Here is a 22,860-nt window from a genome sequence, read left to right on the forward strand (position 1 = left end):
GAACGAGAGATGGTCGCCAACTTCAATGAATACGTGACTGGTGAGTCATTTCGCTTCTACCTCACCCACACATTTGAACATAATGAATCATGGGAGAAAATCAAAGAAGAGATGATCAGTCGATTTCACGTATACGTTGCAGACGCCTACATTATCCAACAGCTAGAGACATTTCAACTGGGTCGCCGCTGTCACCCGCAGCCTACACTTAACGATCATCATCAGTGCCAAACAAAGCCCCGTATGAGTAGATCGTCCACAAGTTTCTCATATAGTAATCATCCCGAAAGGACGAAATAGAATGGCACGCCTAGCATTTCAGCACGCACAATGGACAAAGTAAAGCCTCCTTTCTCTGAGCGATATCTACGTCGCGTTCCCTCACGACCAAACCTTCAACCAGAACACCACAATGAAACCTCTAACACCGTATGTTCATTTCGTGAAGAGCATTTACCTTCATCAACAGCGGATGCACCCCAACAAACTGCTGACATTGCGGAAGCATCGGGGCCACCAGATAAAACACGTTGCCAATTAACAGAAGTGTTCTCTCAACACGACGTGACATGGATGGCAGCCTTAGAAGTGGCTTCTCAAGAAACTTAGACGTGGACTTCACCATGAGACAACTCACTGCAGAAAGCGTGTCCACAGCAACTCCAAGAACAAGTTCGGTTAACGCAAGGACGAACGGGACACAGAAGACGATGACGACGTCGAAAAAGAGTGCCATCGAAAAAAATGCTTCCCCTTGCACTCGGCCGCGGAACGCTTGAAACAGCGAAACTGCGGTTCGTAGCCCAGTATTTTCCGGAAGTGCGCGCCCACTTTTCATCTTATTACTCATGATGATGAGAATTTCTTTTCGCGTGATTCGGGCTTATGAGCGTCACTGCGCGTTACATAGCGCAGCTTGCAACACTGAGACTGCGTTGCAATTCCGACACCGCGTTCCGCCGCGTTACAATGCGGTCAACGCGTTCCAGCGGACCCGCTCCGTGAATGCGTGTCTCCGTCCCGCTCTTATTTTCTTTATCTCTCTACCGAGCAAAGAGCGCAAAACCTCTTCTTCACCTCGCAGAGTACGAGCGTGCGAACGCGCCTGCTCAAACGCAATCATATGGTTCGGATAAATGCATGTTCCGCAAGCTTGGCTGTATAGCCTTGATTTGTGTGCAACGTTCTGTACGCCAAGGCTGCCCTCTCAGCCCTCTTCTCTTCTGTGTGTATATTGAAGCACTGTGTCGCTCTATATTGCAGAATGATGCCATTCAAGGTTTTCGCCTGCATGCATCAGAAGTTAAACTATTGGCGTATGCAGACGACGTAGCTTTTTTCTGTGACAACAAAGAAAGTGTTATTGAAGCAGTTAGAGTGGTTAAACAAGTTAGTGACATCTCTGGAAGTCCTGTCAATCGGGGAAACTGCCTGTGGTTTTGGCACGGAGAGTGGCCTTCAACCCCTGAAACTGTTGCCAATATTAGGTGGGAAACCTCTTCGGTAAAATATCTTGGTGTGCCGCTTGAATTTTACAAAGATAATGATCGGTACTGGAAACAACAAGTGAAAGAGATGCGTGAGAAGGTGGACAGATGGAAAGTGGCTAATCTATCCATCTTCTCCAGAGCAACAGTGTGTAATTTGTTCTTTATCAGTAATATTTGGTACACAATGCAGGTGTTATACTGTTCTCGGTTAACCATTCAGAAATTTCACCGCATATTTGCCGTGTTTGTGTGGGCCTCGAGTTGGGAGAGGTGTAGTCGGACGAACGTATTGAGGCGCGTCAAAGATGGGGGAGTAGGTCTGGCACACCTCTTTGTGCGTGAGCTCGTAAACAGATTTATATTCTTTTCGGGACGTCAGGGACCCCTTCTTGCGCACTGTGTGTCAGATGAGAATAATCAAAGCGCTACCAGGTTTTATTGTTGCCACAAGCAGTATTCCCGGAACGCTTACGGGTTTTTTTAAGGAGGTTGCCTCCACTGTGCGCTTCCTAAGCGTACGTTTTTCAAAAGATTACCGGAGTTCTGGCCAAAGAAAAAAGCTGTACATGGATCTGTGCGACACTGAATTTCCTGTTACTTTATATAGATCCCTTTACAGAGGTAGCCAGGGCCAGGATGTACTAAAAGGGTAAAGTGTATGCAAATTCCACCAGGGGTAAAAACCTTTTTTTTTTCAAGGCTCATACAGGAACGCTTTCAGTAAAGACAGTTTTGAAAGAAAAGGTTAAAAAAACATATAAAAGTAAATTAAAGCATATAAAAGTAAATAAGAAACTGTTGTGACTGTGGGGACCACATTTTTATTGAGGTTGTGATACCTTTTAGAAAGGTTCTGGAAAATTGCAAAATAAAAAAAAGTAATTTGACTATCAAGTTCCCAATTCTGTAACTAAGCTATAAAACAATATTGTAACTCTGTAAACTACACCTATTAGTAAATTTAAAGTAAACAAAGTTAATAAAATTTGCACCGCGTTGAAATATACTACCAATCCGGTTATTGAGCTTCTGCAATACCCTATAAAGTGCGTAAACTTCACATATCTCTAAATTATTAAACAGCATTTCTCCGCAATGGATGATCTAGCAGTTTCAGTTTATAGAACTGCGATATTTGTTTTAGTAAGGCTTACAGATTTTAAAACGTGTGGCTTCATTTTTTGCTTTAACTTACCCTTTCCTGCTAAATTTTGTAACAACTTTTGCAGCCTAAACCGAATTCTGCTTTCTACTGTCACTAGTGCATTTTTCCCACACCTCCACCACTAAAATGTCACGAAGATAATTAATTGGAGTTCGCCGAAAGAGAACAGCCTTCTTTAATTATGGCCGACACTCAAGAGAACGCGCGCACAGCTGTGCCCTTCGTCGTCTTCTCTCAGGCGATCTTGTGCCTGTAGTGGGTAGCTTACTTCGCGTCATTACTCCCCACGTGAATAGCGACCGCCCCGGTCACTGGTTGGAGAGGATCAACGGCGACAGAGGGGGTGGGAGAGAGTTGATCAGAGGGGCTCTTCGTCGCGGGTGTAGTACGGCTTCATCCGTACTACGTGGACAATCTCGGCTCGTGCCCGCCGTCGGCTCGAGCTCATATTAGTACTCTGAGGGACCACCTGGTAGTTCACGTCACTGAGTCGTCTGACGATCTCGTGTGGGCCAAAGTATCTGCGCAGTAATTTTTCCGATAGCCCCTGATAACGGACGGGTGTCCAGACCCAAACGTAGTTGCCGGGTTCGTACTGAATGTTCCTTCGGCCACTGTTCTAACGGCGGGCGTCGGCACTCTGGTGGTTTCGGGTGCGGTTGCGAGCAAGCTGTCGAGCTTCTTCGGCTTTCTGGATGATGTCGTCAGCGTTGTCACTTCTTGTTCCGTTGTCTACCGGGAGCATGGCGTCTAAAGGTGTTGTCACGCAGCGCCCATAAAGCATTTCAAATGGTGTGAATTGGGTGGTTTCCTGCGCAGCCGTATTTATATGCGAATGTCACGTATGGTAGAATTTGGTCCCAGGACTTGTGCTCTATGTCAACGTACATCGAGATCATATCAGCCATAGTTCTGTTGAGGCGCTCGGTTGGTCCATTAGTTTGTGGGTGATAGACCGTGGTTTTCCGATGATTGGTGTGGGTCAGCGTGACGATCTCCTGCATTAGGTCAGCAGTAAACGCAGTTCCTCGATCGGTTATTAAGATGGAAGGGGCTCCATGACGTAGTATGATTACATGGACAAAAAACATCGCTACTTCTGTAGCGATTCCGCGGGACACAGCTTTGGTTTCTGCGTCCCTCTTTAGGTAGTCCGTTGCGACGACTATCCATTTGTTTCCTGCGGACGACGTAGGGAACTGACCGAGGAGGTCCATTCCCACCTGTTGAAGCAGTGCTGGAGGAGGGTCCAGGTGTTGCAGAAGACCAGCAGGTTTCAAAAGTGGAACCTTGCACCGTTGACAATCACGGCAGCTTCTCACGTAGCGCTGAACGGACGAGAATAGTATGCGCGCTAACGTCCTGTCGAATCCTAAGTGTCGGGCACACGGGTCGTCATGACACGCCTGCAGCACTTCTTCGCGCAGTGAAACTGTGACGACAACAAGGAACGTTTCTTGGCTGTGTTCGAAGTTCTTTTTGTAGAGCACATCGTTCCGGAGGCAGTAAGAAGTCAGACCTCGTGACATCGGTCGTGGGACAACAACGTCGGCTCCCTGAAGGTATCTGATGAGGGGAAACAATGTACTGTCGGCACGCTGGAGGTCAGCCATCTCGACAGTGTCTACTACACCAAGAAACGGGAAATACGCAAAAAAAACGGATTCCGCTAAACGGAAAATCCGAGGGCTCCTTCATCGCCTCGTCGAGCAAGGACACGACGTCACCTTTCAGTGGCTCCCTAGCCACTGTGGCGTGATTGGCAACGAATATGCCGATGAAGCTGCTCGATCTGCTCATGAAAACGGCGCGCAGGAACCAATCGCACTGTCAAGAACAGATGCAGCAGCGAAACTTCGAGTGCTTGCAAACGATGCCACATAATCGTTGTGGAACACACCTAGTTTGCAGCACACACGTCTGCATCGACTGGACCCCTGTCTTAGACTTCGACCTCCATCTGGACTATCCCGGCCCGAAACAACGGTACTTTGCCGATTGTGGCTTGGTGTCGCATTTACAAAGTCGTTTGCTTTCCGCATCGGATGGGAGGATAGTGCTGCGTGTGACCACTGCGGCGACAAGGAAACTATCGAGCACGTACTTTGTCATTGGCCCCAATACAGCGCACATAGGCAGCCACTCACGACCGCGCTGGCGCGTCTTGACGACCGGCCGCTTTCGGAGCAGACAGTCCTGGAACGCCAGCCTATACAGTCGTCACACAACAAGTCAGTCAAGGCACCGTTGAAGTTTTTGCGATCGAGTGGAATTTCTGACAGACTATAGTTCTCACAGACGTTTCCAACGTCCTCTATTTTTTATTTTTGTATTCCTTGTATTTTTTTTCGTGACTGCTTTTTCTCTTCCCTATTCTTTCCGCCTTTAATTTCCTCTTCCGCTTCCCCCAGTGCAGGATAGCAAACCAGAATCTTTTCGGGTTAACCTCCCTGCCTTTCCCACCACGTTTCTCTCTCTGTCTCTCAAATTTAGGAAATTTCATTCGAATCGGTCCGGCAGTTGTCTGATAAAATCATTTCTATGTTTAAAATGTGTTTAACTTGGCCTTCTCTAAGCTTCCTCTTAATTAATTAATTTATTTTATTTATCACATACTGCGGACCGAATACGGTCCAGGCAGGAAAGGCAAAGTACAAAAAGACAAAAATATTCGACCTTGAAGAAGAGACATCAGAAATCGACGATGCATACTTACAGAAAGATTGGCTTGACAGAAAAGCCTACCTTTCTGGAGCGCCTACCTTTCTGTTGCCTATTTCACGTCATCTTAAATGTGTACGTTGTAGACCGCCATCAGCCGACGGACACTGGGATTTCTCTTTTTCTTGGTCAATGAAAACCATTTTCAACAAGACTCCTCATTGGGCTAGTGGGAATGTTGGGTTTATGGTTACGACAATTCAGCGCTAACACAACGGGCAAAGTCTCCAGGTCCACGATCTTGTAGCGATGCCTTTCTTATGGTATTCCTTAAGAAAAGTAAGAAATGCACAACATGAGCGCTTTCTCCAACTCAATTTTTATTGGGATCTACCCTGAATGTAGACACATACAAAAGGAAGTAAGGAAAACAGGGAAAAGACCGCAGAACAAGCAGAACCAAACCACTACGTGTCATCCTAGGAAGGTTCATCCTTACATTGCACGGAATATTACTACATTGATAAGTCGTTTTAGATTTCTCAGAGTGCATCACGCCTCTTGTTTTTTGTATGTTCCTAGGATACTGCGTAGTGGTTTGGTTCTGCTTGTTATGTGGTCTTTGCTCTGTTTTCTTCACTTCCTTTTGTATGCGTATATATAAAGGGTACATCCCAATAAACATTCAGTTGTGAGACAGCGCTCGTGTCGTGAATTTCTTTCCATGGCCTTGTGTTAGCGCTGGATTTTCATAACAATTTTGAACAAATTACGTTTTTCACATGTAACGACGCTGAGTCGAGAAATAATAATCGAGAAGTTGCGCTTGCACTTTCGTCTTCTTTTTCCCACAGCTAGTGAACAATATGACGTCCCCAGCATTCGCCAGTGAAGCCAGAAAGAAAATCAACGACTCGCACACGTTCAATGACCCCGAATACTACGGCTACGAGAAACAGCCCGCACAAAAGGACTCAGGAACGGCGCATGCTGCCTTTTTGGGTAGTGATGGCGTGGCCATTTCCGTTTCCAGCACCATAAACTATTAGTACGTCTTATTTCTGATATATGTACATTCTTTTTTTAGTTTGAGCAGCAAGAAGATGGCGTGCCACAATCGTCGAGACTTTATATAAGATGAAATAGCAGTCAATACAATGACTGCGAAAAGTTTTTAATGATTTCTGAGGACATTTTGTAAATATTTTAACTGTAACAGGTTCAGTGCTAAATTTACACTGAAGGTTTGTTTTTTTTTGCATTTTCTGTGAAGTGATTCTGGTCCGGCTCAAAAATGAGAAAACGAGCAACATCTCATAAGAAAATAGTAACATGCCTACAATCTTGCGAAATGAAGTGTACATCTTAAAGGGACACTAAAGAGAAAAATGATATCTTCTGTATCACTAAATTACCTTTCTACGATATCAAGAACACAACTCTCACCACGGTAATATACGCTTCGTAAGCCAGAAAAAGCGCAATAACCAACGACGGCCATGCCTCCTTGAAGTTCCCGCACCAGCTCAATCGCCGGGACGTCATAGATCTTGACAGCGTCTTCTAGAGCTATGTAATTCTTGAGCGGTAATTATAGACTCCATTGTGTTCTAATACAACCAAGGATTGAACATAGCGAGTTTCAGGAACAATTGCTGATCCAATGTCACCTAAGCACACGCATAAAAAAAAGACATTGAAATCGGTGATGTCACGGTGAGGTACCGGCGTTGGGGATTAAGCGCGAAGTTCAAAAACCGAATCTTTGACCTTCATTGTCTGTTTTAGTAACCAACATATTATTTCTAAATTAACGCCAACGGAGTTTTCAAAGGAAGCTTTATTCGTCCAAACTGACTTGATGTTTTGCTTTAGCATCACTTTGAGATTGAGGCATGTGGCATAGCTTTAAGGAATTAAACACCAAGGAGAATGTTTTTCCGGAGGTATATAGTAAAGAAATATTTGGCGCCACGTCTCAGTGCACAAATCGCGTTTTTTTACTTATAATACCTCGCCTCCTAGCTCAATCGATAAGAAATACCTGATGATGATAATTTGCAGAAAGGTGTAGCGTAACAGTGCCCTTTGCTAAAACAATCAACGGTGACTATTGAACAAAATGAAATCTATAACTTCTGGAAGATATTGAAGCCTTCGCACAAGAATTGCCATACAGTTGAAAATAGAACAGACACAACTACATATTGAAATTAAAAAAAAAAAAACATTCTTAATCGGTGTTTACCTATTTATGAGGCAATGGTTTAGCATGCAGTGGTGATATTTGACGCCAATACTTCACAATGACAACAATACCTTCTTTTTCTCCGTGCAGTTTTGGCAGCCTTGTGCGCACCAACTCTGGTGTCTTGTTGAACAACGAGATGGACGACTTCTCACGGCCTGGAATGTCCAACCTTTACAATCTAGCTTCCTCAAGCCCCAACTTCATTTCCCCTGGGAAACGGCCTATGTCCTCTATGGCGCCCATGATATTAGTAGACTCTGCTGGTAAAGTCCAGCTTGCCTTGGGAGGAACCGGCGGGTCGTACATCACCTCCGGCATTGCCATGGTATATTTACTTCCCGCATTTTTGTATCAAGAAAATTAGTCATCGACAAGTAAACTATTTGATAAGACATGATGCTGTTGAACTTCGAAGTTGTACTAATTATTTATACAATTGCAGCAATCTTTGATATTTCACATTAATCGCACGAATACACTTCAGCTGTAAAAGGGATGCATGTAAAAGAGAATTTTTTCCATATCGTTGTTTTTCTCCCCGTAAAGAGTTTATGGTATCTGGTGCCCTTGAGCGTCCAACGACTCATTAATAATAGTATATTTTATGCAGACCAGTGAAAAACGACTGCCAAATGCAGTCTGGCTTCCCGGCACACTAAATTGTGCTGGGCTGGTACGCGGTTTCATATAAAGCTGAAGCCCTTGCCTGCCTGGCGCAATGGTAGTAAGCCACGCAATGAACGTACCGCTGACAGCTTCGCCCGTGTCAGATCGGCCAATATTTTCTCTTTTGCTCTGCACTATCTCGCATTCAACATGAGGTGAGCTTGATTCTTTGCTGTCGCTTACCTCAGCCCGTGTATCGTACGCCTCACCTCCACTCCATTCTTTCATTAGTCTAAAGCTTTAAGTAAGACAATCACACTGTAGCTCCAACCACTGTTCTACTCTGCGCATCATTCAATCGCGTATTCCCGACTAATTTTCTGGACAACTAGGGGACTCATGCTCAATAAGTCGTCAGCCACGCTTCATATAACGCGCATTGGCAGGGTGCGGGGATTGATTCGACGCGCGCCCCCGCGGTAACAGTGTCGCGGTCAATTTTGGCAAGAGCTCAAACAAAATTAAATGTCTGGAAATGCGTTGCGGGGTGTTCTTGAACCACAGCGTTTGCATGGCATAATCTAGAAAGAAGTCACAGTTTTGCAGAAAAGTGATGCATTGAGACCATTAACAAATCCGACAATTACATGAAGAGTCTTAGTCTTATAGGCTGTGGAATGCAGTGAACATTCCCTTGCTCACTGAACAAGCATGACATCGCGCGCGTACAGAAAAAGACCCCACTCGATGACCACGAGCAGTCGCGGTCCCGACGCTGGTGTGATAATAAGCGCCGGCCGCACGGAGCAAAACGCTGCGGGCTGCTGTGTCGAGTCTCCGAAACCCAACTTATGCGACCTTCAACACCGGTAGCGCGGAAAGACAGCGCGCATGAAGCAATTACTAATCTCGGATCACCCATAGATACGGTAGGCAAGACGCGTATGCGCTTGGCCGCGCGGACAGCAATGCGCAGCGACGGCCCGCCTAGAGGTGGAAACGCGTGAGCTCCTATTGGCCATGAGATCGCGCAGAGCCGCTCCCTAGAGGGTACAAGCTGAACAACAATTAGTGTGAATTGCGCCGCTCGTCGCCTACTATGTCCTGCGTGTTTACATGTTCGCGTACGGCGTGCATATCTTTAAAAGCCATTTCTTCCGTGGTTGTAGCACGCTCGTAAAATCTGGTCTTCATTTTCTGACGATGCACACAAGAATTTAGCCTTGTGTTTTTGTCTTTCCGCTGTACTAGTAAGATCAGTGAGTGCGCATGTCTAGAGCGCGATGTGGTATCATCGCATCCTCCGTTCGCCACAATGATGTCGATTATGTTGTCGCATTGTTTTTCAAGTAAACGACAGAAAATATTATTAATCTTTTAAAGAAATCAAGTGATTGCAGTGACACGTGACTCCTGCGCTTTAGGGACTTTTCGCGATATGTTCATCATTCCGCAATCTCTATGATCACCAAGCAGTAAAAAAAATATCGTTAGCAAGCACTCACTATTGCCTCATACACCACATGTTGCGATAGCTGCATCATGATAATGGCGATAATTGCATAAATCTCGCTTAACGCCTACGCATTGGCCTGGGGTATTATATTATAATGTGGTGCCACGAGGGCGAGTTTCCTTGTGTAAAGTGCGCATCACCTTGCTCCTATAGGTTAGTTGTGCAAGGATGCTCAACTTATTTTTAAGAACAGTGCAAGATTCTCAGAGAATATGGAAGTGATTACGTTGCACAATAATTTAATGAGAGCAGGCGGAACGCCAGCGCAACATGTACAAAAAGCCCCAAGGAAATATCGAAACACAGGTTGTTTGGTTGAGCGCCAATCACACCTTGTATGACTCGGGTTGCGCTTCTTTCAAGTAAAAACAAATTTTTGTCAAATTTTGTGTAAAAAAAAAACGAATTTGGAAGACAACATGTATTCAGTTCAGTGCGGCCAGCGCGCTTTATTACCATGAAATTGAGTCAATCGCTGAGAGCGAAACGCCGGCCTATCCACACTTACGCGGTGGCGGTGCTGGCACCTTCCGATATTGGGTGCGAGAAGGCTGAGCGCATGAAGCCACTATCCTTCTAGGCTCGCTTGCCGTCTCAGCCACAGCGCACGGTCAATGCCGCCTAGATAGCAGGCCTGTGCACTCTGCTTGACGACGTCATGCTACTTGGACAGTAATTTTATTTGCCGAGCATTTGCGTGACGAAAGCGGTAACGTCAAAATCCAGTGGCTTGCTTACTCGGGAGCATTAGATTCTCCAGTAGATTATTGGCAGTCGGACAAGGTAGCATGACGTCAAGGCTCGATGGGCACCGGCCTTGTGCAAATCTAGAAGGCGTTTGCTTGGCGCACGGGCTGGCAATTCGTACGGAACATCACGGAAAATCATACGGCGATGGAAGACCATGACGACGGAACATCACGGCGATGGAGAAATTTTATCTGGAGCGTAAACATAATTGCTATCGCAAAAAAGTGCGCATTGCAAAGTCCGAGGAACTAGTTATCTCGTGGACCAGTACGGTGAAGGAAAATACGCATGAAGAGTTCAGAGCAGCGCGTCTTACGCCGCCGCTTATTCCAACAAGGAGACGAAGAACTCCCGTGCTACCCGCCCACGATCGCGGCACTTCGTTTTTCTTTCTCTTTGCGTGAGCTATTTCTTTGCTCTTAACACGGGTCCCACGCTCTCGGGAAATCAGTAAAGACAACCATGCCACGGCAAGGGGCGCTGCAGCGCCAGCCGCAGACGCCACCGGCAGCGGAAGTATTAAAATGACCGGACGGGCAACGGGCGCACTTTCAATAATCACTGCGCTGTTAAAATGCAATCTGCCGTAAACTGTCGGACAACTCTTCAATAGTACACAGCTATTTTCACGGTTCAACTGTCGCGAAAGCACAGCTCGTACATCACCACATCAACGATGCTAGGCAATTCAATGAAAAAAATGTGGTTGATCCCTCTTATATAGGAATCGGTATAGAACACGAAGGTGAAACGTGTCTTCACAGAAGTAGTGTAATGTTTATTGCACATTGATATATAATGTCTATTGGTGTTTTGTGGCTAAAGCGCCCTTAGGCGTTGATGCACCCACGCTGACGCCTGGTGGCACGTCTCCTCCATCACGACTACCAACGTCGATGACCATGAGCAACCGTCGTGCATATGGAAGCTGCACTACGCTGCACACGCTAGCACAACGCGAAAGACGAAGCACGTAACTGACACACTAATACAACGCGCAAGACAAAGCACGTAACTGAATCGTCACCGAGTCAAATCAGCGCGTACAGCGCGTCGTAATTGCAGCCTCCGCGATCAACTTCAGAAACATTTTCAGAGCTAATTGCGGAGGCCACGCTCCGCTGTGCTGAGTACGGTGAACGCCACCTAGGTGGCGTTGGTAGTGCTTCTTGATGCCAGCGTCCCTTCGAATGCTGGCATCGAGGCGTCGTAGTACTGAGACCACCGAAGCGTTCACTGTCGGTGCGCGTTAAGGCCGGAATACATGGAGCGAATAACCGGCGTCCGAGCGAAGAACTTCGTCGGGCGGCGAACGTCCGACGGCCGGCGTCAAGAAATTTGCCGTCCGCAGCCGATCTGCCTGTCCAAACATTTTCGTCGGGCGAACGCCGCCGCCGGAAGCGTCTAGCGCGCAGCGGTGGACGACAGCCAATCAGGAGGCACTAGTTCCGGTCGCAATGCATGCTGGTGTTTCGCGCGCGCGCGCCTTTTCGCGTCGTCTGCAATCGCGTTGGTGTTGCCGTGTCTGCATGTCTCTGCACCGATTGAGTAGTTCCTAGTATGATCTCTCAGGAATCGCGTTGTATTTGTACATCCCATATCCGCTGATCTGCGAGGAAACAGACAAGCAGTGCAAGCTCTCTACAACAACCTTCAACAGAAATCTTCTGATCTCAGAGGCCACATGCTGTCGTCATGCCTATCTCCCGACTTCCCCGATAGATGGCGTTGGCATCGGATATTTCTTTCGCTAGGCTTAGACGCGTTCGAAACGAGAAGCGATCTCGAAAACTACTCAAGGTTATCCATAATACTCTGTCGTCGAAGCGGCCTGAGACTAAGCGAAAGCCGTTTACGCAGTCATTTGCTTCCAACTAAGTGAATTCTACAAGGACAACGCCAAATTCAGTTCGAAGCGGGCGGCCGGGACCGCCGCCAACACGGCGGCCAACGCGCGGCGGCGTTCGCCGCATGTATTGCAACACAGCAAACATCCTGCGTCGTGTCGCCGCGTCGTTACTTGACGCGTGAAGTTCGTCGAGAAAGTTCGCTCCATGTATCCCGGGCTTTAGTGTCATAATGCAGTACTTCTCTTTTCTGCTCATAGGCGGCGGCACCGCCCCGAGCAAGAGCGCGGGTACACGGAGGAGTGTTAGATATATAAGGCGCGTCTGTGTAGCTCTCTGCGAATGCGTTTGTGGCGCAATGGGTTAAACGCTCGGCGATCTATCGTCGCGGACCGAGAGGTCGTGGGTTCGATTCCCAAATTTTGCATGTTTGTGGAACTTTTTCTTCTGGTTTCTTTCTTTGTATTATGTTCTATGACGTATTTCCGTGACGGAAATACGTCAGTGAAGTCTTGGTGGACCCCGGAATAAAACACTTTCGTGTTAAAAAGGGCGCATGCTAGTACCCAGAAAATGGCTGTTTGTTTATAGCTTTTTTTTTCGGCTTCCATTATTACAGCATGCTTTAAAAGGACGTATAATACTGGAGTAAGTATAAACAAAATGCGTCCTGATGCAATATTTCCACATAAACGTTCTTTAGCATAGAGTTCCATTTTCCTTTCAGCTAAGTAAAGTATTGAAAATATGCCTTAATGGAAAGTGGGCATGAATAAATTTGTTATTATTGCAATACCAATTATATGGGGACTCCAGATGCATTCCTGTCATCGTCGACGTCGCCTTGATGTTTCGTATAATATCCAAGGACGATAAAATCGTCGCCGCGCGCCATATGCTGTATGTGCAAGTGAAAGCGTGCGTGCGTGAGCCGACGATCACGGCTCCATCTCGCGCACGCAAGGGAGGGAAGCGCGCCGTCTTCCAATCGCGCGCAACACTTCAAAGGGAGGGTAGGGAGGGGTGGTCGCGTTCTACGCCGGGCGGCTCGAGCGGCCACGCGCGCCCACCCGGGCCGCAAAACCCCGGGGGGATCGTAAGAGGGAGGGGCAGGCGCGTTTTACACCACGCGCGCACGCCTGGGCCGCTGCATCTTGAAAGCCATCTGCGGCGGGGGCCTAGTTCGCCCTGCACTGTGTTCTCGTGGCTTAGTTTGCGTTGAGGCGAGCGGCAGTACGACAGTCAGTTCGCTCCTTCCTGAGGCCGCGTTTACTCACTGCAGCGGGTTTACAGCGAGTTTCCGCGGTCATCGAGTGAGATGCGTTCATGTTTGCTCGTGCACGCGTGACACCACGGTTGTTAATGTAGTTAGCTTGCCCATGTTTACAAGTTCATACTATCCTTACTTCGTATCGTACTTCGTCCACTAATTTGTTATCGCAATCGATGCGTCGCATTCGGGTGAAACTACTACTTTTGAGATGAGAGGTCATCAGAGACTGTGGGTAGTTCTTGATCTCATGTGTAGTCTGTTCAATTTAAAGGAACACTTGCAACGTCAGAAGGTGGTGGTTTATTTATTCTTTCTCTCTTTGCTGAGATTTTTTATAATACATTTGTCAATAGAAAATGCCCTGATCAATAACACTATTGTTGTGTGTTGTTCTGTTTCTACATGTGATAAATATCGATAAAGCTGTGCCGTTATAGTGCATAGTAGTGTTAACACTCTTCAGTTATAATAAAGTGTGGGGTTTAATGTCCAGAATCCGCAAAGTACTTGGCGTTTGAGGAAGGCCGTAAGCTCCAGAATAATTCTCACCACTTGGCGCTGCTAGTACAAAACATGGTCACCGCGCATTTTTGCATCCCGCAATGGCCACTGTGACCGGAAATCAAACGTACAGAGCTCAGCGCATTTGTATAGAACGCTCTTGAGGGCCAAGGCAGATACTGATGCATGAGCCGACCACTAGGTCTAGAGAAATCAATGGAAACTGTAAATGTAGTCACGCAAGCTCTCATCCAGCCTAGTTCGTGCCACACGTCATCTTCAGATATCGCCAGCGCAGTCCTCAGCACGTGGTTCGCGCGTTCTAGAGAAATGTGTTGACCTCTACCACCTATAGAGCTCGGCAGCGGAGTTCCATGGTGACTGAGCCATCGCGGCAGGTTGAGTAAGTAGTGTAAATGCGAAATGAAAGCGATGATTTTGAATATATGTCTATTCTATGAATGTCTATTGAAACAAACCAGTTTGGGGTCGTAGCAATTCCAGCACCGTCAAGTAAATGTCACACCTTCGTCGTCATTTCGACATCGTCCTACCGTCGTGGCCATTTCACTGTCGCCAATTGGTTGGGATGTATACAATGTCGTCATCATATTGTCGTATCATATCATCACTTCATTTTCCCTTTGTCGTCGTCATGCACTCGTGGTCGTTCCATCCTAGTCATTGTACCGTAATCATTGCGTCGTCTAGGTGTAGCCGTGTTTGTTGCATTGTCATTGGTTCGTCATCGTACCGTCGTCATGTCGTCGCTGTGTTTCCATCGTCGTCGATGCGTTATCGTCATTTCTTCGTCACTCGTGGAATGCGCATGATGGAGCACCTTAAGTTTTCATTGAGCAATGCCTCCCTCCCGTTGAAGATGTGCGAAACTTGTATTTGTGCTTTATATTTGCAAATGGTCACTAACCAACATTCTTGTTCACAAAACCCCAGCGAACGCATCGCTTGAACTGATACCGACAACGCGTAAGATTGGCGCATTTTTCCAGGAGAGACATAATATCCTTAAAGATAATGTGTTCTAATAGCTTAAAAGATGTTGAGATTAAATATTTAACATGACCTATAGTTATTTCATTACAGTCCGGAGTAAAATTTATGAATTAGAATCACCTTCGCAGAGGGCAGCCATCAAGATCTATGGAATTGTTTAAAGGCTTTTCGAAAACTTCACCCATATATTTTGCCACCAAAAATGCATATATACGAAAATGTTTGGAAGTTCGTCATGATAAGACCTTCTTTAATGCATCATTCTGTAAACAAATACATATTAGGGCAAGCATACGCACATGTGATGCTATTTCTTCGGTTGAAATAATACATTGAGAAAGGAGTAATGAGTATCTCTGCTGTGACCATGCGTAGGCAATTTTGCCCTGTTACCGAAGACGTTACAATTCCACCGCACTCTTCTGCCCTAGCCACAGTGTCATGCAACATTGTTGCTGATACCAGCGCACTTTTTACGCCATCCGCCATTTTCGCTCGTCGCAAATGTTACCCGCTGCCTTTCGCTGTTTTGGACGTTCAGGCCGGCGTCAGAGACTGCTCGTCTTCAACCGATTCTCCGGTCCTCTCACTTTGCTTCGTGGGGAGTGCGTTGGCCGCGTCCAGTGTGTCGACCCTGCTGCCATCATTGGCGTGCCAACTGGTTCCATCGCCACTCATGAGGTCGCCGGAAGGACCTGTAACCCCGCGCAGGAGCCCACTTCGCCCGATGTTCTACATAGCTCCATCGCCGACACGTTGACTGCTTCCCAACGCGCCCAGCTTCTACGCCTTCTCGACAAGTTCCGTTCGTCTTTCGACTGCCAGCATGTTCCCTTGGGCTGCACGTCAACTGTTTGTCATCGTATCGACATGGGTACTAGTGCGCCACGCGACAAAGACCCTATCGTGTATCCGCGACAGAGCGCCGTGTCATCGATGACCAAGTAGCTGACATGCTGAAGCGCGGCGTCATTCAGCCTTCGGATAGGCCCTGGGCATCTCCCGTTCTAATGCGAACACAGGACAAAAGAGCGGCGGGCAGCGTTCGCAGCGTGTCTCAACCAGAGCAGCTCAGGCAATCTCTAGCTCGCGCTTCCCGGATGACTGGCGATGCGGCTGCAGCGCCGGGCATTCGTCTTCACTACAGCTCATATGAATAAATTTCCAACGTTGCTTATATACTTGCAAATAGCATGCATAAAATTTTTACGCGTCACAAGATTTTCATGGTAACATATTCTGACATTGATTCGCGCTTTGCTTTCAACCTGCAGGTGACATTGCGGGCGATGTGGCAGGGCTACAACGTCAAGCAGGCCATCGACAAACGCAGGCTTCATCACCAACTCTTCCCCAACAATCTTATGATTGAGCCTTTGTTTCCCCAGGTAAATCGCTACGGCACAAATACAAAACGAGATAGAAAAAAATACTGGACTTGGAGTTCCGAGGAGCAATGTTTTCGCGACGTCAGGAAATTGTGACCCGAAGTAAAATTTAACTTATCTGAAGTAGCTAATTGAAGTAAATTTTATTTGCTTTAGTTAACAATAAAAGTGTGAAAGAAGATGCACTAGGAACAACACAGCAATGTGCTCTTACCACCTGTTTCCGAGGAATCTAAGTTCAGAACAAGCGATGCTTTTACTTCAGTAAGATTGTGATGAGTAAGTACGACGAAGCTGAAACAATTACTCATTAGTGGTAGCGTGCATTTAGTGACTGGTCTACTGGGTGTTTTTGAAGACTACCCAATAAACAAGTTATCGCCTGCTGCAGATAGGGCAATTATACTCCTTAAGCTGGTTTACTTGTTGTAACAGACATTCCTTGGATGAGAAGTATGAATGCATGATTGACTATAACTGAGAAAATTTCACAATTGTTTCAACTAATTACTTTGAGGTACATATTGCACTTTTTCCGAGTTGTAGCCAGTGAGCCTGTAAGGCATATCCACTCAGAGAGAATTCTGAGGGTGGCACCAGCTTCCAGATATGCGCCGTCAAATTTCAGGTAAAAATGCATTGTTGTTCTACTTACTTATTTAGCTAAACGCCGTTTTATGCATTCGAACCCGAAAAAGTGGCTGGAATGCAAGTGTATTTCTTCGCACATTTCGGGAACGAATGCCTGAATAATGGCTACAATTTGCATATTGCAATATGTGCCGTAAGGCAATTAGTAAAACGAAGTGTCTGAAGCTACGTTGGACATACGCGTGATTAATCCAGTTTGTCGCCTTAGAGATACGGTGGATCCATTAGGAGAAACCTCTACCCCAACTGCGTTCTGCGATTCTTCGCAGATTACAGTGGTTAGAATACGTACAGAGCTGCTTAATTAAGACACACGCATACCTTCCCGTCATCGAATGTAGTAAGTGTAATCTAGCGTGAACAGGGAGAATCTACGTTCCGTAGCACACTTCGACGGTAGTAAGTGCTAGCACGGCTGAGGGCGCGCTATTCTAACGATAGAGGCGTTTAGAATTGGCTCTACGTGTTTAATAAGATATAGATTAAAGGATAAAACAAGACAGAGGTAATGTAAAATGTACAAGAACAAGTCTCCAAAACGCTGAAATCAATAAATATATTGCGGAAAAGCCCCAACACTTATCACTTACTGCTTAATATTAGAGAGTTTTAGTTGCGCGACTGCAAGCACGCAAGTGCCCTGTGCGTGAGAGCGTGTCTGCAGCCAAGCGGGTGCCCACGAAGCAGTAATAGTTTTGATAGGTGGATCGCTCACTGACACGCGCGGTAGCCAGTCCCGTGCTGCTCAGTTCCGCCATACGCCAGCTTCAGAAACTTCTGTAGCCAACTTACACGCCTTCCTTTGTTCAGAGTAATCTTGAAAAAAAAAATTACATGGAGAATCTCCTGTGGGAGTTATACAAGGGATGCGTAAGCATTTGCTACTAATCACCTGCAGTTTCGTCATCGTATGCTGCTGTTGGTATAATTAAAAAAAATTAAATTATGGGGTTTTACGTGCCAAAACCACAATATGATTATGAGGCACACGTAGTAGGGGACTTCAGAAATTTGGACCACCTGGGGTTCTTTAACGTGCACCTAAATCTAAGTACACGGGTGTTTTCGCATTTCGCCCCCATCGAAATGCGGCAGCCGTGGCCGGGATTCGATCCCATGGCCTCGTGCTCAGCAGCCCAACACAATAGCCACTGAGCAACCACGGCGGGTGTTGGTATAATTACGAGAAACATCGTGAAAGAATCATGAAAGGGAGAAGCGCGGTTGCAACACCTAAATGTTAACTGAGACCAGCATTTGATGACGAGGAAGAGTAGTAGCTATGTTGACTCATAGGATGTTGCGTTATGATGATGCCACTTCTTCGTGGAAGATGAGCACTGGCCGATGCGTCCTGTAGTAAGTGAGGTAAATGAACAATGTCACGTTTGGTAGACCTCATACGTAGACGTTGTCGATGACGCTGCCTCCTTTAGATGCGAACCATTATCAACCGCGATCAACCGTACTCCGGCGGTGGCTGCCTTTCGCGCGGCCGCACGGGCTCTATTTTGAAAGCGATCTACAATGGGGACTGAGTGCGTAGAGTGCTGATAGCTTTATGATCGCTGTGTTCTTGCCGCTTAGTTCACGGTGAAACGAGAGGCAACAAGAAGGTGAATTCGCTCCCTGCTGCGGACCTTATTTTGAAAACGATCGTCTTACGGAATGAACGGACGGATGGGTTTTCTTGGTCGGTAAGCATATGAATGCTTAGGGACTTAAAATGGGCTCTCGTGGGCAAGCAAGAACACACGATAACACCACGCAGGGCCCGCATCTCCTGGAAAGCTGCGGGCGCGTGCAAGACCCCTGGCGTGCTCTTGCGTACAGCGAATGTGCACTGCCACCTCCAAGCGTTCCCTGCGTATACGCAGAGTTGTAGCAGGCCGCCAACTAAAACTGCCTATTACAAGTGGAGAAGCAGCTACGCAAGCGCCAGTGGTAACGTTGCTATGGTAACCCAGGCTATGGTCCAGGGATCTATACTCCACCGCAGCTTTTCTGCTTTTTGCGACAATTTATGTGACGTGGAAAAAGCGGTTGACTACTTAGGTCGGATAGTGACAAATCACAGCAAGCAGCGCGTCCTCACTGCCACTCGACAGCCACATATACTGCCTCGTTGTGTCATGCGTATAAGTACATTTTCTTGCGCTGTTCCCACACTACGTTTATTCGCCCGCTTTCACAAGTGCTCTTGTGCAAATGTGGTCTCGGGTACACAGTACTGTATACCACATCAGAAGGGGGCAGCGTGTTTAGGGCTAGGAGGAGGTCAGGTTCAAACAAAATGTAAAAATGGGAGTAGCCGGCAGTCTCATATCGGTGAAGAGTTTTCACCGACATGAGACATGGAAAGGACGTCTGTGAGCGTATGATTCAGACATACTGGAAGTGCATTGGATCGGGTATAATACATTGTCGTAAACTTGTGGTGGGTCGAGCGCTAGCGCAAAATTTCATCCGGAACTTTCAAAAGAAAGCAGCTGCCGTGATTTGTGACGAGCTCACGAGGGGTGCCGTCATGTAGAAATACGTTGTGGAGATGACAGTCCGTGACGGCGGTGGCACAGCTAGATGGGATAGCCGGCGTAATCGCGTACTGCGTGACGTAATCTGTGGCAGCGACAATTCATTTGTTATCCGAATACGACGTGGGGAAAGGTCCCGGCAAATCTACTCCAACACGAGAAAATGGATCGGCAAGGACACCAATGGGCTGAAGGGGAGCGGCTAGGAGCAAGAAAGGCTTCTTGCGACGTTGGTGAAGTTCGCAAGACGCAACATAGCGTCTGACGCACTGGTATAGGCCGGGCCAGCTGAACCATCGTCGCTCCCGGTCAAAATTACGACAAACACCCAAGCGTCCAGTGGTTGAGGTGTCGTGAAGTTTGCAAGGATGGGTGAGCGGAGATGTTGCGGAACGGCCGTTTGTTACACCGCTGTCAGGGCGTAAAATAAATTAAATTCTGGAGTTTCACGTGCCAAAACCACGATCTGATAATGAGGCACGGCGTAGTTGAGAACTCCGGATTAATTTTGACCACCTGGAAATCTTTACCGTGCCCCAATGCATGGGATACGGGCGTTCTTGCATTTCGCCCCCATAGAAATGGGGCGCCGCAGCTGGGATCTCATCCCGCGAACTCATGCTTAGCGCAAAAACTGTCAGGATGTAGAGTGCGACGATATAAAATAAGGTAATAATAAATATGGTAATCTGCGGTGGTTTTGAAGGCTAGGCGGCCCAAGATAAATGATGCCTTCACATGCAATGTGTTCTTGCGCGCCTAGCTCGCACTGAAACGAGAAGCAGCACGAAAAGGATCGCACTCGCTGCTTCTGTCGCCCTTAATCACGCCAGCGTTCTGACAGAAAGTGTCTGCGGTCATCGAGTGAGAGGTTTTTGGGTTTGCCTGTGCGTACGTGGAACGTGCTCATTAATTTAGTTAGTAAGCGAATTTTTGCAGTAGTTTATGCCGCTGATAAGACGACTAACATTACTGCAGATGGCTTCCTAATAATTTGGTATCCCAATCAATGCTTAGCCTGTTGAGCGAAACTGATTACTTTGAAGGGATACGCTGAACACAAAGCACCGTTTTTGAGAGACATTTTAAGTCTTTTCAACAGCTCAGGCGAAATCCCTGACGACTGGCGCACTGCGCGCAGAACTCCCTTTTATAAAAAGAGCGAACGCTGATCAAACAAAAACTACTGGCGCGTATCTATTACAAGCACATGCTGCAAACTATTAAAACACTTGATTTGATAACATTAGAATAATGATCACATTATTTGGCTGCAAAATGCAGATGCAATTAATGAATGGTATGCTCGTTGAGACATGCAACTGAATAATACTATGAGTGTGTTGGTATGAATAACCAGGAAAAAGAACCCAAGTGGTATACATATTAGTGAGTTTTAGAATTCGGGGCCCAAGCGGCTTGGGGAACCAAGAGAATTGCGGGCGGCAAGTGCACAGGCGCTAAACCCAAGCCAGTCTTGGGTTCTTGCGTTCGCGTTAACTCAAGACCTAAAATCGAAAACTAGCGTGTGCCCCCAAGCCGTCTTGGGTCAACCTCGCGGGTGACGAGAAATCGCGAGATAGCCAGGAGAGCCCTACGAGCCGCAGCCATCCAAAGCCGTTATCTCACAGGCGGTAAACATGACTGCTCCGAGAGCTACGTATGCGCGCTCGCACTACGCAGCAGAAGACATCTGTAAATTGCGATAAGTGCTCGCAACGAACCCTTTTCAGGAAGCTGCGGCCACAAGTTGCGCAAAAGTCTTGCAGAGGGTACGAAGAAAACATTTTCTCTTCGGTCAATACGCAACCTTTGCGAGACGTTTACTGCCGCCGGCCATGTCGTCGGTAAATCGCTTCTGGCAATGGTAGAAATAGATCTTCGATGTCAGCCCAACTCAAATCAGCGCACAGCAGATGATCGCACTGTCATGCTGTCCTTCGACTGATTTTTGCCATTTTACACAGGTGAACTCGCCATTTTGAAATGAATCACAAAAAACACAATTTAAGAGCACTGGCTGAACTGCGATTGGCTTTGCTTGACTTAAAATAGTTTACTTAAGTTGTAGTACTAAAACATGATTACGTTTACGATATTTTATTGTTCGCTCTTTTCTGCTCAAGAATTCATTTTGTTCGTTTTCACTTGCAGGAAAAGCTTTCCTTTCTTGCTTTTAAGCACCTTTTTATTTTCCCCACTGCGGTGTCACGAGTGCTCGGCCCAACGCTGCTTCTGCTCTAAACCCAAGAGGAACTAAGGCAACGCGGCTTGTGGGCCCAGAGTCTTGGGTCCACAATTCTAAAACTGTCTATTGAGTCAATAAGCACGAGATAATGAAAGTTACCCAATGCAAATCCTCGGTGTTATGTTGAGCAACAATCTGTAACATAGCACTCGTATATATCTTCTATTAACTAGTGCTTCAGCAATACGTGAGTTGTGGTTGCTTAAGAGAAAACTGAAAGCGGCACCTCCTGGTGCAAAAAAATTAGCCTCAGCTCTTATACGACGGTATTGTCTGTGACCACCACAATAAAAAGATATAAAAGAGCTAGAGTGCGTGCAAAGGCAGGCAATGGGATTTATTTGAAATAAATACATCACAGCAGACTTTGCTAGTGCAGCAACATATTATTCTGTCCTTAGAATTGCAGAGAAAAGTTAGCCGATTACCGTTTTTGTTGAATTGTCTTGCAGGGAATATTGCCATAGACGTAATTGCCAAACTGTCTGAGGCTTCACAACACCAGGCAAACCAGGCACACTCGCGAAACATCGGTGGCGTAAATTTTTGCTAGCACAAATACATGTAAATACAGCTTTCGCCCTAGAACTAATGCAGAGTGTAACACAACGCCTGCACGTGTATTTGGTGGAAAAGAATCTGTTCGTGAATTGGGGTGCTACTTTCGAGGTTGCTGGTTTCTACTTGTATTACACTATGCACGTTTCTGTATTGTGTATATTTATTTTTAATTTTGTTCTGTCGTATCGTGTTATGGTGTATTTTGCATGGTTCCTCCTGCTTTGACCCCACCATGGTATGCAGTATTGTAAAATAAATAAATAAATAAATAAATAAATAAATAAATAAATAAATAAATAAATAAATAAATAAATAATAAATAAATAAATAATATATGCGAGGTCTTACATTCTCGACTAACTTAATCCTCAGAATTTCGAGAATGGCACCCAGCAAACAAATGT

General features: G+C 46.4%; 1 protein-coding gene across 1 annotated transcript in view; it reads left to right on the plus strand.

The window, feature by feature from the left end:
• The window catches only part of LOC119444977 (glutathione hydrolase 1 proenzyme-like), a 624,609-nt gene extending 608,036 nt beyond the window's left edge, over positions 1 to 16,573 (plus strand). Inside the window, exons 3-5 of the mRNA XM_037709312.2 lie at positions 6,171 to 6,364; positions 7,655 to 7,892; positions 16,349 to 16,573. Coding sequence (XP_037565240.1) covers positions 6,171 to 6,364; positions 7,655 to 7,892; positions 16,349 to 16,558 — 642 coding nt within the window. The 3' untranslated portion in view covers positions 16,559 to 16,573. The remainder of the gene's footprint in view (positions 1 to 6,170; positions 6,365 to 7,654; positions 7,893 to 16,348) is intronic.
• The last annotated feature ends 6,287 nt before the right edge of the window (positions 16,574 to 22,860 follow it).

This window comes from Dermacentor silvarum, chromosome 3 (assembly GCF_013339745.2).
Source record: "Dermacentor silvarum isolate Dsil-2018 chromosome 3, BIME_Dsil_1.4, whole genome shotgun sequence".
In the NCBI taxonomy this organism is placed as follows: domain Eukaryota; kingdom Metazoa; phylum Arthropoda; class Arachnida; order Ixodida; family Ixodidae; genus Dermacentor; species Dermacentor silvarum.